General features: G+C 30.9%; 1 protein-coding gene across 2 annotated transcripts; it reads right to left on the bottom strand.

Moving 5' to 3' along the window:
• Nucleotides 1-3,320: 3,320 nt before the first annotated feature.
• Nucleotides 3,321-7,595, bottom strand: LOC121213665 (myosin-binding protein 2). 2 transcript variants are annotated; one of them, XM_041086545.1, is made up of 4 exons: nt 5,744-7,595; nt 5,527-5,655; nt 4,013-5,438; nt 3,321-3,929 (listed from the first exon to the last, which is right to left on the bottom strand). In XM_041086545.1, exons 1-3 carry the CDS (start codon nt 7,056-7,058, stop codon nt 4,048-4,050), a joined length of 2,835 nt encoding a protein of 944 aa, XP_040942479.1. In that variant the 5' UTR covers nt 7,059-7,595; the 3' UTR covers nt 3,321-3,929; nt 4,013-4,047. The 2 variants fall into 2 exon arrangements, with proteins under 2 accessions (XP_040942479.1, XP_040942480.1); XM_041086546.1 differs by having other exon boundaries at nt 3,321-3,919; nt 5,744-7,583.
• Nucleotides 7,596-19,038: the final 11,443 nt, after the last annotated feature.

Here is a 19,038-nt window from a genome sequence, read left to right as displayed (position 1 = left end):
AGAGTTTTCAATTGGTACAGGCAGTACAGATAGAGAAGGTCATATAACAACATTTTTTTACTTAAATGAAAACTTTTGTATAGTGCAGTGACCATTTTGTAACTTTTTAAAGTTGAGTGACCAAAACGTAAACTTACTAATAGTTTAGTGACCTTGGGTGTAGTTTAGCCTTTTCAATATTACAATAATATTTTTTTGAAAGTGTTACAATTAGAGGTGTCCAGGGGCCAAGTCGGGCCAAACTAAAATCTTAGGCTCGTTTGTTAGGCCCAGCCTAGACCGAGAAATAGGCCTAAAATTTTGTCTAAGCCCAGCCCAGATAAAATTGCTAAAATTTGGGCCCGGTCCGCCCGTATTAAATGTTTCTATATTATTTTTTATATAAATTTTTTAAAAATATATAATACATCAAAAATACTAAAAAATAAAATAAATATTTCTCAACAAATTGAAAATAAATTTAAAAAACATGTATACTTAAATAATACCACGATAGGTGCAACTTAACAAGCAAATGCCTCTAAAATAGTAACAAAATTAACAATAAAACAAGATTTGTACAATATCCAAATAACAACAACAACAACAACAACATAATAGTGAAATGGTAGCAAAATAGTGAGAAAAAAACAAGAAAATAGCAGCAAAACAGTAAAAAACAATAATTTTTTTTTTTGCAAATTCGGGTCGGGCCCCGAACCCTCTAACTTTTCAAGCGGGCCTTCGGGTTGCCTGACTCGTGTACAGGTCTAGTTACAATTACAATACATATACAAGTCCAAGTGACCACAAATATCAAGCTGTTACAACACGGGCTATAATAACAAAGTAGAATCAAACAATTAAAAGCAAAAACAGACTAAGAACTAAGTACAATCTAGACTAAAGCTAACAAACTGAACTAATTGGATTGGACTAAAACCCACTCTTTGCAGTATATAATTGCGCATGGTCGGTCTCGAACATGAGTACTCAAGATCCGGGACCTTCACCTTTGCCATATTGTAACATGTTAATAGTTGAAGTAATAATTTTCCATATATTATTAGGGTTAGTATTTGATACACTGACAATGTACTTTTTTTTATTCCACAAGTAATTTTGAAATTTTGGTAGTCTCTTTTTTTAAATGTTTATTTTTAATATTTTACTATACTTCAATGAAATACTTGTCAACCTATAATTCTGTTTGTGAAGTTCAAAATTTTCACTAATAATGTATTATTTATTTATTTTTGTGTCGTATTATCCTTTTATATAAGATTTGAATATTTTATTAATGTAGAGGTTGGTATGAAGTAACATGCTGAAATATTAAAGGCATGGTAAATGCATGAACTAGAGAGGCCAATTTTAGATCAGATATCTCCATTTTCGAAAGCTATACCTTACCTTAACATCATCATTATCATCATATCATAATTAAGCTATTAATCTGCGCCGAAAGTCGTTAAACCATGCTTCATACAATCATTACTGCACACCGTTGCTTTCTTATACAAAACTGCCTTCCATTAATGAACACACGTGAAGGGTATAACGCTATGGCACTTCTATAAAGTACTACACACATCTGGTGTCGGTATAATTTCGATCCACCTCCTTAAATTCCTGTATAATGTGACACTATCATTGTCACACCATCCTAGATACCCCTATTTCACATTAATTTTTTAAAATATGTTGCGATAATCATATGTAAAAATATGCCATTAATTCTACTTTAAAAAATTTTAGTCTAAACATTGAGACCCTTGACAATATTTATCAAAATTGGCTTAATGTCAGGTATGCGTATGTTTATTGAGTGGTGATTATTATTAAAAATAATTAAATAAGATTAAATGTCAACCTAATTAACATTTACTGTTTAATAGAGTGAATTTGAAAGATCTTATAGTTATGCAATTTAAAATTTTTGTTTAAAATTGAACAACAAATGAATGTTAACTCTGTTTAGTTAATCTCTGTGTTACAATTTGATTCTTTTCTATAATATAGGGACTAAATGATTTAATTAATAATAGAGAGACTAATTTGATCTCATCCTTGTAATAAAGGGACTTAGGAAGTACGTTCACCCTTTTGGGTTCATAAGTATTCACCTTTTGAATATGATATGATTGCATGAGCATACTGGTTATAAAATATTTGATAAAAAATACTAATGGTGTCAATGATTGAACTAGAAAATTTAAATTGAAAAAGTACAAGTGTTGATACAAGTCTTAATAAGGGAGGAGCTAAGGAGGAGCTAAGGAGGAGAATGTGGTGGTACAAATGTGGTGGTTTGCCTAAACAAGCAGAGAGCTAAAGAAGTATAAGAGGAGGAAGAAGGTTGTTGTAAAGGTAAGGAAAGCTAGGAGTAAGGGAGTAAGTGCTCAAGGTTGCTAATGAGGAAGAAGATCCCTTTTTCATCGTATTGGAAGATATTTATAGGAGATACCTCTTGTCTGGTAATGGTGAGGCAGGTTGTTATAGAGGAGTTGCCATCATCAAGTGTGTGAGGACGTGCAAGGTGGGGTCCATTCTATTATTCATTTTGAGGCAGTATAAGGTTGTTATGCATAAGTGGGTCCTAGTGGTATTTGGAAAGAGTGTTTAAATTGAAAAGCAAGTGACCAAGCGTGGTAAGTGGGAAGCCTGATGAAAAGGGACGTTCCCTTTATTAACGAGTTATCTCACAACAAGTGGCTAGTTTAGAGCTGACAATCGAGGACAACCCGGTGGACAGGAGGTGGAGAGCTGTCTTCAAGCATCCACTTGGTGTCTTGTAGGAGTTGCATGTGTCTAGCCCAAGTGTGGATATAACAATGAGATTTAATTTTTTTAAGTTTTTAAATCAATGGACTAAATTTCAAATTTCATTCAAATATAGGGACTGGCGGTATATTTTGACCAATTTGGATAAACTATGACATTAATTTGCACCAACTTGCATAAAAGAGAATTTAAGTGCTTTTGTTGAACAAAATTTATACGTCTTGAAAACCTGCATCATGTTGCAACGGTATCCTTAAGCTAATAAGATATAGTTCCAGCAATGACACCAATGGACTTCCGTTTTTTAATTATTATTTGATTGCATCAAATATTTTATTGAAAAACTGTTGTCGGCATGTTAGGTGGTGTTTTATGCTTGAAGCAAAATCATTTCTGAAAGCAATCTTTGCTTCTCATCTGATTATAATATTAAATATTTCAGTGTTATTTTATACTTTCTTTTGTTCTTTACATCTACCTGTCAATCTGCCATGTCAATTGGAGGTTTAAAACATGTACTAAAAAACACAAGAAAACAGAACAGCTCCAAAACAATATAAACAAACACTCACTTTATATGTACTTACAAATCGATGCATGTAGTTTACAAGTAACTCAAATCTGCCCCCTACAAAGACCCACCAGAAGAAAATGATGCAAAATATGAGAAGGAAAATGGGGTTACTTACCCCTTTCTTTCCCTTCCCTAACAAGATTATAAATAAATATAAAAAAACATGACAAAAAAGAGCTTCCCAGTTCTGTCTGTCTGAATAAACTATTGCTATGAATCTGGCACAGTAGTGTTTGTTGGATGGATCATACATTCCAGCTCTGCAGGCCAGCAAGTTTCTAACAACATACAAAAATGACAGCTTGACTTTTGGACTTCATTTTTAACACATACATTCACCCCCCCCCCAACCATCCTTTTTGTCCCCCCCCCCCCCTCAAAAAGGTGATGACTAGTTTGAAAACCCACAAAAAAATTTGGGATTACTTGGACCCTAGAATCTCCAAAATGACCATACCAATTGTTGAATATGGGGAACTGTGGCACCTGTATTGTTGGTCATCGCCCGAGTTGGTGTTTTTTTCTTTTCTTTTCTTTTCTAATACTAGATTTGCAGTGGTTAAGCAACTCCAATTGAGCATTCTGCAATTAACTTAAAGAACAACAAAGAATAAACAACCATTACTTGTAACTTCACTATGATATGGATACAAAGAACTGTAGATTATGATATACCGATTAGATTTCCGAGTGTGTTCTGATGAATGCAACTATATAGCAACATCCCCATTACTCCTTACTCGAAGTTCGACACTTCTCAAATCGCGAAGATGTTGTAAAATCTCTTGAAGTAGATAGATCCCTTTATCTCCTTTCCTCAAGGAGCTGATACAATGTTTTAGAAACTCCCTATCTGCCTCAAGTGCTTGTAATCTTTCATAAACATGGTCCACTTCTTCCTCTATTGTGATCATTTTGTTCTCAAGTTCAGGTAACGTATGTTGCAAGGCAACAGAATTGAAGCCGTTTTCATGTCCATTCAGTATCTTTTCTTCAGTTTCTGCATCGGTGGCATCAAAAAGTGGGAGAAGTCTCTTTGCCTTTGTAGCCACGGGAATTATTTTGTCTTGGTGATGCTTCCCATTCACTCCCTTGAAATGACCATTGGCAACCCCATTTGTTTCATGGCCGAAATTATGAATCTCATGGAAGCCATTACCATTCTCTTCGTACAAATACTCAACTGATTTTATATCCTCAAAATGTTGTTGTTCTTCTTCATCATTCAATGAAATCAATTGCTCTTCCAAGACCTTCAGTTGCTCAAGAATGGATAGCCTCTCCTCCTCGAAGTTAGCCAATGATTCCTCTAAATACAAAACTGCATCAGCAGGGGTATTCTGGTTAACATCCTCTCGGATTTGATGGTTCTCGAAGCTATCTTCTTCCTTTGATTCATGATTCAAATCAACTGATACTCCATCACTGTCCTCAGCATTACTGCAAGACGCAGAACTTGCACTTCGAATGCTGTCATCTTTCCTTCTTCTCAGCATCATCATTCTCTCTTTGGCCTCATGATCCTGCACCTTTTTGCGATATATCTCAAGTTCCTTTTCGAGCTCTGCCTTCTCTTTCTCCCTCTTGACCATAAGCTCATTCAGAATCTGCAAGGCTTCCTGGTCATACTCGGACTGTTCTTCCATCATCCTCTGGTACTGCACCGCTTCCATCTGCATTGCTGCTTTCTCTTCTTGAAGCCTATTTATCATTGCCATTGTCTGATTTGCAGCCACCGCAGAAGCACTCCTCTCTTCCTCAAGCTCGCTATACAATGCATTTAAAGCTTTCCTTTCAGCTTTTAATGCTGATTTCAACTTGTCAACAGTCAGTACCCCATCACCACCCTCAATGTCACTGAAAACACTTCCATCCAAGGAATCTTCGGTTCCGGATTCTTTTCTGTCAAGCAATAACAATTTCTTGTGCAACAGATGGAGACTGTCGATGGAAGTCGGTGTATCCGGAACTTTATCTTCCTCAATATCATTAAGCTCTGAAGATAATGATAGATGGTTTTTCATTGGTTGGTCACTAGTCTCACTCTCAAATGTTGCAGTTTTAAGCTGCTGCATTGTTTCTTCCTCAACATCCTTGGAGCCTAATGTAAAGGAATCCAAGATTAACAACACCTCAATAAACAAAATTCTTAAATTAAAAGACATTTTAAATTTGGAATTAAGGTTTACCACGATCAGCATCTGCATGTAATTCAGAACTGGTTGAGGGATCTCCTTGTGTGCATTCATATAAATGTTGTATTTGAATATCTTCAATTGTTTCATTAAACTGCACAACATCTGTCCCTATTGATATTGCTGAAGACATTGCAAAAAACTTTAGTCTTTAATAGTTCAATAATAGGCATTTGGTAAAAATTTATATCAAATTGGATTAAGCAAGTACCTTGATTAACATCTAAATCGATTTCCTCTTCTCTTGTTGTGGCATTTGGTTGAACATCATCAGCTTCATTCAAGGAGGGCATATTTGCTTGAGTGGTAGCAACATGTTGATCATCTTCCTTCTCCATCAAATCTAGCTCCACTGCAGGAGTTGAAAAGCCCTCCTTGCCATTAGGCTCCATTGGTTCATCCACTGCATCAATGGTTTCCTCTTCACTCACATGGGGTGAAAGGGGTGTCACTTTCTCCGCTGAACTGCAACCATTCTCCACAACCAACTCCACTCGTGTCCCAGGTTGCTGCAAATCAAAGTCCAAAATAACATCTCCAGTACCAGCAACGTCTTCATCTTCCTCTGTGAACTCGTATATTTTTTGGCTTCTCATAGCAGTAGAATCCATCAATTCAACTGGAATCAAATGGCAGTCATCCCCCCCGATATAAAACTCCAGATGCTTGTTCAGAATTTCAGGAGACTCCTCTTTGGCACAAGTGACTTGAGTTAACCCCTGGTCAGCCATTGACACAGTTAAGTCTCCTTCATCCACTGAAGATTGATCTTTCTCTATAACCACATCGTCTTCATCTCCATTAGCAGCCACTTGGTTGCAATCAAAACTAGAAACAAAATATGAAAACTCCTCTTTTTCCACTTCCCTTGGTTCAATACCTTCATCATCAGAAATGATGCCAACTCTCTTGTTTTCTTCAATCATCTGTTCATCTTTATGATCACCAGCCACAAAATCTGATCTGATTCCATCTGAAGCATTACCCTCATCTGCAATAATACCCTCAACTTTTTCTCCACCTTCAGTGATTAAATTTCCTTCCTGGGGATAATCCAAAACCTCCCAGGAAGGTTTAATCATGAAACAAGGAAGATTCCACTTTTTCTCCACCATGACACCACAACAAGAACACTTGAAATCCTCATCGCCGTTTTCCATCACTTCATCATCACCATTCTCCGACGGCGACGAGGACAAGCAATCCTCACACATATCTCGAGATTCAGAGAGTTTCCGATGATTTGAACAAAAACCCAATTTAGAAATCTCATTGGCATGATCATCACACACAAGATCTCTATATGATTTGTACTTTGATGGCTCAAAGATATGATCAAGCCTAGAACACCAAAGGCAGGGCCTTTTAAGACCAAAGTAATCAGCAAACTTGATGATCAGATAAGAAAACAGTGAATTCAAAAGGAGGAGAACGATCAGAATCCATTCTAGTAAGACGTAGACAAGAATAAGAGTGATCCTATTAGTGTTTTTATGCAACATGGTAGCAAATTTGTTGGCAGCCATTAATGATGCTCTGTGTTTTCTGCTATGTACAGAGAGGAGAAAAGGGACAAAACAGAAACAAAAAAAAAAAAAGAGAAGAAGTTGTTAGATAAGAAGAAGACGAAAGAGCTTAAGATAAAAAGAGTTATGGAGAATGAAAAAGAAGTGACATTGAAATGGTTTTTCAATAAGGGAGAGAAGAATCGGAAAGTCTAAAGAAATGGGTATTATATTTTTTCAGACTTGGAAATCATAAAAGGCGGTTTTGAATAGGAAAGTGACAGCCAAAGAAGACTGAAACCCTGAGGAAAATCAACCCATAGAAATCATTTTCCACAAAAACAAAAATAAAAACTAAAAAACATTGAAAAAGGTTTGAGTCAGAGTAAATAAAGGAATTTATTTTCCTTGGTTGTTTTTTTGACAGAATTAAGCAACTATTGGGATCTTAAACAACTAAACTGATATTTGTTTTAAGTGATAAATTTTCATTTAGCTTAAGCTTAAGGTTGATGCCAATGGATTAATGGAAGGGGTAGAGGTAGCCAGCTATGGCAGCCCCCACCCTTACAGTCCCTCCAGTCTGGTGTTGTTTTGTTTGGGACAAAGAAAATGGGAGGCCCCACCAACCTTACCAATGGGTTGGTGGAGACCACTCTCAAAGTTAAAAGTGGGCTCCATTTAGGACAGGTTGCTGCTGCTTCATGTTCTTCCTGCTCCTTTTAACTCTGTTTTTCGTGGACACTATTTATCCTTTTTATCTCTGCCATACTATTCCTTTGTGTGAGAAAAGAAATGGACTCTTGAATTTCAGTTTCTAGCTTTGGATTCCTTAAACTTGCTCTTCTTTTCTTTTATTTTCTTTTCTTTTTTTCTTCAAAATTTACAAGTATATTTACCTATACTGCTATATACTAGATATTTTATCAACTACAGATAGATGAATAATAAAAGTAAAATGCATAAAAATATTAAAATAAAGTTTTAATTAAATGGTAAATTAAAATTTTATTAATATATTTAGTATGTATAATTTTATTGGATTTCTTAAAAATAAAAACACTAAATTAGCTTACAACCTATAATGAAATTAAGTTATTTTGATTCTCAACCTATTATTGTTCACATTCTCAAATAGTTTAAGGATATAATAATATACCTATAATCTTATTACCATGTATTCTTAAATTATAGGCGTAAACTTAAATTTTGAATCAACTTACTATTTATTTTTATTATTTTGATCAATTTAATATTTTTATTTTCAAATAAAATTTTATTCTAACTAAAAAAAAACTCTAACCCTCAAAAAGAAAATCTCTTTTTGTTAACAGTAAATTTCATAAATTATTATAATTATAATTTATAATTTTTTTCAACATTATATATTTACTTATTAGCAAACAATTTGTAATAAAAATAAGAATTAGAATAATTTAACATAATCTTATGAAAATTGAGATTAAAATATAATAAAAAAAACTAAATTTATTTGTATAACAAAAAGAATTTAATAAAATATGCTTTTAAATAACCTTATATGTCTATAAAGAAATATTTGAATATTATTTTCCATCTAAATACATTAAAGAAAGTAGTGTAATATATTCAACATTTGATCCTATGTATAATTTCTTTTTTACGAATGCCAACTAAATTTTACAATATAATTTTGTTTACCTAAAGGTTATTGCACTTAAAAGAATAAGAGAAATATTATCCAAACTCTAACTGATCATTTAATTTAACGATTGAGGAATGTATTTTTATGTTAAGAAATATCGAAAAGAGAAATAGTAATAGTAATTATAGTAATAAAAATCATGTGATTTATTTGTAGATTATTTTATTCTCAATTTCAGTTACCGTAATACGAATTTTAGAAACTTCCAATATAGATAAGAAAATGATCTGGATTTCAATAAAATAATGAATTAAAAATAAATACATGTTTATTTACTAAGTTTGTTATAAATTAAGATAAATATTTAAATAAAATTATTGATATTTATTTACAAAATTTTCATATTTTTTATTTAATTTAATTATGCTGATTTGCTTTAATCAAGCTTTAATATCTAAATTATGCCCCCACTGGCTTTTTAGGTCCTAAAATCCCAACCCCAAGTTAAAAATTAAATTAACCATTAAATATGATTTTTGTTCCCTCTTCCTCTACTTTAATTTATATCATCAACCTTACATAATTTCCAGGCTATATAGGATTCCAGCTCAAAGGAAATTAATCTTACAATAAAGTACACTCAAACAAAATCTCCTTTTTTTTTTTAATAATCTTATAAAATTTAAGGGTTTTTTTTTGTTAATGTGGATCAACTTTGAAGAACATTGTTCAAAAAGTTGAGTACAATTATAAAAGATTTTTTTTGTTTTTGAAAAAAAAAATGTGAGAGAGCTTTCTAGTGTGTTTTTTTTTGACCAAAAGGGCGGTAAGAGGTGATCCCACAAAGTGGGCTGAAAAATTCTAGCAGACCCTCTGCTTTTGCAATCAAATACATAAGCTTTAAAGCATCATCTGGAATTTTTAAGAAAAATTAAAAAAAGAAATCAGTCTTGTTTTTCGCATTAAATCCGGCTTATATAAAATATTTCCATTCGGTCCAAGCTTAAACTCCTTTTGATTTTTCTAGAATTAAGTGCCATTCCATTCTTTAATCCAAAATATATAATATTTGGCAAGAAAGTAATCAGGATTACAATAAATTTTCTAATTAAATTTTGCTATTATAATGTATAATTTGGTAAATTTCAGTTTTTAAAATTTTGAAATTTCAATTTTGACTTAAATGGTAGAATTTGATTCCGTTAAATCAAATTTTATTATTTATTACGGCGAAGATGGGAGGTTTGTGTCCGACATATTCCGAGATATTAAAATGGGGTTGCGGACCACATGTCTAAATATGCTGATACAGGGGACTATTTGTTCCGTTTATTTGCAATTGCACCGGTTTCTATTAGAAATTTGTTGCATGAAAATCGTAATGGGTCTAGATCCTTTAATTTATGAATTAGTTGTTGTAAGCGTCTAGTGCTGTCTCTTTTTTACCTAAAAAAATATAAGTTGTAAATTTAGTTTATCTTCTATATTTTCATTATTTTTAACACATCTTCTCAATATTAAAATTTTAGTCCTAACTCAAAAAGCGAGTGTTAAATCCATTAATTAAAATAATATGAATTTTTTGAGAGTTTTGTATAAAAATAATAAGTTGATATCACATTACATATATTATAATATATTTATGGTGTAAAATTTTAAAAATAAAAGAATTTAACATAATAAATTTAAGTTGGAAAAATATAAAAACTAATAAAGATTCTAACTGACTGATAACTAAAATTATTAAAAAAGAATTTAACATAAATTATAGATGGTGGATGAAACGAGATTTTCAGTATAAGGAATTATGAATTTATGATTATAAAAATTGAAAAGGGTAAAAAATTATTTTCATCGCGTATTGAATAGAAGTGAGGGATGGTTTGGGGCATCATTCCACACGGTTGGCGAGGTTACTTTCACATTATTATCATCAAAGAAATCGTCAAACTGTATTTGGCTTAATCATTCAATTCAACAATGACAACCAATGAAATATAGTAATTAATGTATTTCTTAAGCATTGTTTTAATTAGATAAGGGGGGAATATTTTTTATTAAAACTCAGAACTACAAGCCATCAAGGCTTAACGAGAGCAGTAAAAATGGGTCACAATATGATCAATAAATTTTAAGTTCATACTTAACCCAATTACATCTCTGTCAAATCAGATTAGAGTAAGTAACTTCAATTTTAGTAAACAAATTAATGCATTTGTTCAATTTGGTTTCCCATATTAGAATGTTGCAAAAATGGAGCAAATTAAAGGGAAGGTGGTAGAGGCTGAAATGCATACAATTAAATTAGATTGTATGATTCAGTTGAGATAAGCACCAGCCCTAGTTGAAATGTCCAAATCTATAACTTAATTCCCTTGGATTTTTCTGGATTCCCCCCTCCCCCCCTTTTTTTAATACTCCATGTATCAAACAACGTGAATTTTGAACCAATTTCGATATCATATAAATGATGGCTAAAATTGACTGGAAAACAATTTCCGATTTTAATAAAAGAATAGTGCTCTAGCTCATGGATCATCTTAATTTAATATAAGTATATTGCTAAATAAGTGTTTTAAGATTCGATATTGTATAAAAAAAATAATGGAGTTCTTCTGTTTATTTTTAATTAGGAGTTTTTGTTTTTTAAAAATGAATTTTTTTTGTCATATAAAAATTTTAGGTGAGGAGGAGTTATTTCAGTTTAACTTTAGGGCATGCTCACGTCTCACAAAAAGTTGAAATTACAAATCAGCCATCAAATAAGATTGATGTAAAACTTGAATCTTGATACTGATTAAAGTGCTAATGAATACTCAATCAATTAAATTAACTCACATTAAAAGAAAAGGAAGAATTCTAAATGGTCATAAAAATGTTATAATGTGAGATGAGTTTATAAAACTGCAAGTTGAAGATATGAAAAGAGGAAAAGAAATCAAAGTCACAGGCGGGCTTGAATATATATATGTTCAGAAGACAAGAAAGTAGTAAAAAAAAGACATAATTGGGAGCTGTTTAGACAAGAAATTTTTTCCAAGGAAATTGTTAGAAAATAATGTAGAAACTGAGTGGCTCAAAATCGAAAAGGCAAACTTGTCTTCTCTTTTATGAACCATTGAGTCCTCTTATCTTAGAGTAACTTCGGATGCCCATTTACTTAATGTGTTCCACTTTGGACAAATGCTCAAATTAAGGATTAATCATTCTTAGAGGTTGTTCATATGAGAATTAAAATTTTTAAAATGGTTAATTAAGTGATTAATTTTTACAGATATGCTTAAATAATGGTTTTTCACACATTTCAATTAAATTTGTAAAAAATATTAAATAAATGCTGACGTGTATAGAATAAAATACATAACACCTTAATCGGATATTGTTTAAAAAGAAAAGAAAGCAATGAAAATATAATTTGAAACTTGATATACAACATTTGAAAAATCCTAATTTAAACACTTTTGAAAAAATTTGGTCCTAATTCAAGTACTTTCAAAAAGATTAGCCTTTATTTGACTATTTTAAAATATTTGACATTCATTTGAGCACTTTTACAAAAATTAAATATTATATGGTTATTTTTAATAAATTGAAGAATCCGGATAACATCAGCGAGATGAGTCTTATTGAGTAGAGTTTTTCTACTGAAACCGCCAATGAGTTGATTGGTTTTCTTTTTGACAATTTTTTTTTGTAATGCTTCTTGTGTTTTTGGTAATATGTTTTTTATTTTGGTTCAGAGCTTAGTGTGTAACTGTGATTCTATGTTTGTGGTATTCCATTTTAATGATCATACACTCTGATAAAGTTACAATGTTTAATAAAAATTTAAAAACATAAATATACAGTACATAATAATGATCAAGATTCTTGATTTGTTGAAGTAATACTTGACCTCATTATAAAAAAAATTAAATTATTTATAAAAATATTTATCATTTAATAAATTAATTAATTAATTAAAATAATTATAAATGTAAAATAACATTATTAAAAGTTTCTATGTTAAATATCATTAAAAATACTTAAAAAATAATTATCAGTACACTTGAATTTATATAAATAATTATTTAAATAAAAATAAATAATTACATAAACAAGAAAAATAAAGAGAATAATAATATCATAAATATTATTATTCTATTAATAAATTATGTTTAATTAAATATACCATGCGTGGACAAAAGATAGATAGATTGGTATTTGGTATTGTAAACTTTGGGTTCGATGATGAAATGGATAGTATAAGAAAAGCAATGTACATAAGGAAAACCAGGTGTTATAGGATACTGATGAGAATTGCAGAAGTGCAATGCAAAAAGATAGACAAAAATTAAAGAAGAAAATAAAAGAAATAAAGAAGAGTGATAGCAATGATGGTGAATGGAGAGCGCTTGGAAGAGGTGGGACTTAAACAAACACCTTTTTTCCGACAAACTTGAGAGCGCTTCGACAAGCTTGTTCCCTCTCTTCTCGATCGTCTCGCCTCGCCTCGTCTTGCCTCTTGTTTTTTTTCTTTAAGTACATCATGTCGTTGCTGAAGCTTTCAATGGCCTCAAAGCTTTTGCACATGCCCATGGTCTCTTTGAAGGCGTTTTTCGGTGGTAATAATGCATGCATTCATGCATCTTCATTTCCACATTTCAGTTTTCTCCGAATTATCTATTAATCATCGGCTCCATATAAAAAAATGCAATTTGCAATGCTTCCATGTTGCCTGTGGAGAGGTTTCCGAATTCTGCAAATCCCTTCTCCTGATACCGATTCCATTAAAGCTGGCAATTGAGGTTTCGGTGTTCCCCAGCTGCTTGCCTTGGTTGCATGAAGAATATATGTAACCACAAACAGCAAACCAAATCCAAGATTGAAGGCGTTTTTCATTATTCACTCGCCTTCCTCGGAACCAAACTCCAGTCCTGTGCTTTAGCGATGAATGATGCATAAATTTTTAAGGGGAGTCGAATAAAATTTTAATTTTTTATAATTTATATTTTTATAATTTTTAAAGAGTTAAATCGAATTTTTATAATTTTAAGGGAGTTAAAGTGTAATTTTATTTTTATTAATTTAAAATTTTAAAAAGAATTAGATAACTTAAATGATAATTTTTTATTTTAGGGCTGGATGCATGCCAACCTCCCTAAAATCACCTCCGCATAAAGATCCCAACCAACTTTGTGGTTTCTTCTAATATTGGGCTGTTTTATTTTACTCTAGTTTTCCTCTTGTTCCGTGAGATTAAAATCAAACTCGTTGGAAAGATTAATTACTATACTACCACGATGGAATATATATTTGGAAAAAATATTAATTATAACAGAAAACGAAATAAAAAATAATTATTAAAGACATTAAATTAATTTATATAAGTAAAATAAATAATTGTATTTTATATTAAATAAAATATATATTAAATTTATACTTATATTAAATAATATTTTATTATTACTTATTTTAATTTAGATTAATTATTATTTTATTATTCACATATCTACTCATCTAAGATTAGTTCATATAAATTTTATAATAATGAATTTTATATATTTACTAAATTATAATAAAACTCAAACTTATATTTTTATATAATAAAAATAAAAAATTTATATAATATTTTTTATATATTTATTTTAAAGTGCATATATATTAAATATTAAAATATATATGTTAAAACGATTTTGTATTAGTTAATAATTAAAAAATGTTTATGATTATTAAATAACCATAAAAGTTATGTAATTTCATTAAATATTTGAAAATATATTAATTTTATATAAATAATAATTAAAGTAAAATTTATTATTATATTTAAATTTAAATTTATTATATAAAATAAGTATTTTAGTTTTTAAAAAGTAATATTTTATTAATAAAAAGAAGGGAAAAAAAAAAAGGCAGAGAATATAAACTTCACTCACCATCAACCGCAGTATCTCATAACCGTCAACATAAACCCCATAAAAAGGTTAAAGTGGGAAAAGCTCATCTCATCGTAGAGGCCTTTTTCTAACTGGTGCATGAGCTCCCGTCTAAAATTCAAGTATTAGTGTGGTTGAAATGTTTTTCACTGGCAAACTCAATATCATCCAAAGGGGTGACTGGTGAGGTCGCACAAAAGCCAAGAAAAGAACTCACCTCCTTGGAGCCAAACGGGCATCCAAAGGGAGCAAATCAATAAGCAAGAAGACAGAAAAAAAAGGGGTTAGAGGGGGTTGGAGTTTTACCTCCAGAGCACCCTCTGATGCTTATGTCAGAGATAGAACAGAGAATGGAATTTTCAGAATTTTAGATATGGAAATAATGCAAAAGGGATCACTTACGTCCTCTGATTTCTGCCTAAAGCTAAGTGGGCAGGTGCTCGGATCTAATGCTTGGCTTCTTGAGCCATTCTACTTCTCCAGTGTTGTTGGATCCTACATGCTTTTGGTGCTCTTTTGACTGAGCTGATTAAGGAAACCATAGAAGTTTCTTGAATTCAGTTAAAGAGGGTGCTTTGAGAGCGTTTAGTGCACTAGTGCAGGAAGGAGCGTTGGTGCTCTTGTGCCTTGCAAGCCGACCTACTATGGGTTTGCAAGCCGTTAGTGGGGTTGTTTAGACGCGCTATATTACGACCCAAATAAGCTGGATATTGACAAGTACATTTAATTATATATAACATAAAAAATTTTAATAAATGACTTTATATATTTATATAAATATTTATTTAATTATTTTCAATTTCTGCTATATACTTTTTTTTTGTGCAATATAAATGATAAATTCACTTCAATGTGAGCAATTACAAGATAGGCCAATACTCTTCTGCATTGGAAAACATTATTAAAGGTTAAGACAATTTCGACATTGAAAACAATACACAACTCACTACACATAATTGCACCTAAAAGCTCTAGTGAAAATTTGTTGGTCTGTTCCACTAGGGTTGTATTCTGTTCAGGTTTTGTTTAAAAATTCAACTGAACCAATTCATTCGATTTTTAATTTTAGAATAGTAATCGAAACCACATTGATTAAAAATTAAGATATTTAAAATCGATAATTTGATCTGGTTTAATTCGGCAAAACGATCTCTGACCATTTTGGATTTTACTTGTCAAAACAATTATTATTTTTTTATTTTGGGCTAAAAAAATCTAAAATTTTACTCTCTTTTTATATTTATTTTCATAAAAACCATAATACATATTTAAATTTGTTTATACATTTATTAGATTAAGTGAACTAAATGATGAAAGCAATCTTTTAATCATTCACAAGACCATTCAATTACTTTAAGATGAGTTACTAACTAATTGTTAAATGGAAAGTTAATATATATATATACAAAAATAAATAATTTATATATATATGTATAATTATAACTGTGCAAGTATTCAACTAGCATATTAACATAGCTAATCATTTACATACCTAACTGATTAGCCAAAAAGAAATTCCATCCATCAATTTTCTAATCTAAAATATAAAAAAAAAAACCACTTCAACTTTCATGAAGAGAAGGCATCAAGCTTCACAATCCTAATAATATATAAACAAAAATCTACCATCATAATCCTAGACAAAAAAGTTTCATGTCAGGTAACAAACATCAATCATATAGACACTGCAAGAAAACAAAAACAAGTAACAATTTTAGTTAAAAACAAAAAAAACCAAGTAGCAACCTAAATTAAAAGCAAGTAGTACCTTCTACCAAAACCAAATTACCCAAAAAATAGTTTTATCCTAATCTTGTATAAACAAAAATGAACCATTTTTTTTCAAGTGTCATCCACCATCATATTCCTAAATAAACAAAAATAAACAGTAGCTTCAGTTACAAACAAACAATAGCTTCAGTTAAAAAGTTTAAATTAGTTGCACAAAAACCACTAGTCTTCAAGTCAGAATAAATTTAACTTTGTAGGAGTTCAGCTTCAATTAAAATTTTTAATTTAGTTACAACTTTAATTACCTTGTAGGAATTCATCTTCAAGTCAATCATCAATAGTCATCTTGGTTTCATTTAATTTTAAATCCTTGAAACCTATTACAAGTCAGAATACATTTACAAGTTAAAGTAGGTCTAAAAGTCGGAACATATTTACTTGCTTACCACTCTCAGTATTTTCCATTTCTTCCTATTTCTAATCTGGTATAGGCGGCAATCTTATCCAATTTTGAGCACAAATGAGGCACTCAACAATTTTTGGAATTAGGGAACGGCAAAATGGATCAAGACACGACCTCCAGTGCTGAATGTAGATTCTGAAGCTACTGTAAGTCACGAGAATGGATAAAATATCTTTTAGCCATCAAAGAGATTATAGAATTCGTAACAATTATTATCCTTTGTTTTTTAAAATTATAACTTTGCATATCTCTTAAAATATTTTTTTTTCAAAATATCAAAAGTTCCTTCAATCACACTACGTAATGATGAATGTGAATGATTGAATATCTCTTCTTTACCAAATATTGATTTACCTCTACAAAAGTCAGGTAAATGATATCGTTGAACTCTGTATGGTCCAATATAACCTTTCATTTGAAGATATCCAGAATCAACAAGATAATATTTTCCTACATGTCATAATATAACAAACAATTAATTCAAGAATTGTTTTTTTTAAATTATCAATTAAAGAACTTATACTTTATTATTTTAAAAAAAGAAATAAAATAAATATCTTGTCATTTGGTGGGTGTTGAAATTTGTATTTTGGATCTCAAATTGCATCAAGAAATATTCTAATGTCATGCGCCGATCCTTCCCATCCAACCATAACAAAGGTGAAACACGTATTAAAATCACATATTGCCATAACATTCTGAGTTGGGACACATTTTCTTCTAATGTAGGGAATTTCTTCATTTGGTGGAAGAATAGCGGCAATATGAATACCATCAATTGCACCTATGCAATCCTAAACAAATAATCATATTAGCCCCATGCATATTTTTAATCAACCAAAAATATTAAAATATAATCATAAAATGTTAAGTTTTAACCTTAAAATGCGGCATATATCTAGAATCATTACGTATTTGTTCGAGTATTGAGCTAAAAAAATGAACTTCAGGTGCAGTTAGATCAATGATCATCCTTGAAACTTTCTCAAGCACAATTGCAAAGTATCAACTTATTGTTGCTCCAGACCTTTGAAATCTTTCTCGAGGGAAAATTTTGCACCAGTGCCCAAGATGTACAATTTTTTTTAACATTTCACAAGAAGATATGTGTCTTGAAGTTTGCAAGTTGTATCTTGTCTCCAAAACTCTCAACAAACTTGTGAATACAATTTTAGGCATCCTAAAATTAATCATACAACGTGATTCATAACCGTCATGGATCTCTCGGATCCATGCCTCACCTAACTGTTTTGAATCCATGCATGGTTGCTTCAATATATACTTCTCATAATATAATTGCACGGAAAAAGAAGTAACAACAAATAACCAGTTATAACATTCCATGCGTTTTAAAATCTCTTTCTTTTCCCTTTCATCATCACTTTCATCACCGCTGGAATTCTCAACGATACTCATCACCTGTGAACAAATTTTATATCCAAAATCAAACATAAACAACTATTGATAAAACTAGATTACACATAAATAAGTAGAACATAAATTCAATATCCAAAAACCAAACATAAACAACTATTGATAAAAGTATTTTAGCATTGTTGTTTAGTCACATAGTAGATATCTCTAGACCCTAGAAGACCAGAAAATTTTCAACTATCCTCCATTTTCGTCTTAAGCAACAAAGCTATAATCTTGGGATTAACTGATTAAAACATAATTTGCTTGTCCTTATTGAGTAATAATTTCAATGAGAAAAAGTATAGCGGACTAGCTTCTGGAACTTCCTTTGACATGCTATCAAGCATTTTGATTGCTTGTGGAATACTATATGAATCCATAACAGGAGTCAAACTAGATGTGGCTTAACTCATATTGTCAGTTGCATTGCATAAATTTTCTATTTGACTAGACAACATTGTAGCCCCTCCAATTTGCTTTGAGGATTTCTTCTTTCCAATTTTAAAATGTGAAGTTGATATCTAAGATGTTTTCTCATTTCCATCAATGTGCACATCATTTGAAATGTGAACATCATTTCTCACATTTTCTTCCTCATTCTTTTCAGGTATGTCATTGCCAACATCCTCAAAAAATTCACTACGAAATGTACCAGAAGAAGGTGTCCATGCTTTATCATTTGTTGCAACTACCCCCATGAATATTTAGTCCAACTTCCCTTAGAATTTAGGATCAATACCCGATATTCTAAATTTTTGAGCTTCAGGCACAACCTACATACAAAATAGTAGTTTAATAAAAGAAATTATCAATAACCTTATAAATAATAAAAAACAAAAATATGTAGAATTA

Source organism: Gossypium hirsutum, chromosome D01 (genome assembly GCF_007990345.1).
Source record: "Gossypium hirsutum isolate 1008001.06 chromosome D01, Gossypium_hirsutum_v2.1, whole genome shotgun sequence".
NCBI classification, from domain to species: Eukaryota; Viridiplantae; Streptophyta; class Magnoliopsida; order Malvales; family Malvaceae; genus Gossypium; species Gossypium hirsutum.
Note: the sequence above shows the minus strand (reverse complement) of the source record. Positions and strands in the feature narration are given on the sequence as shown.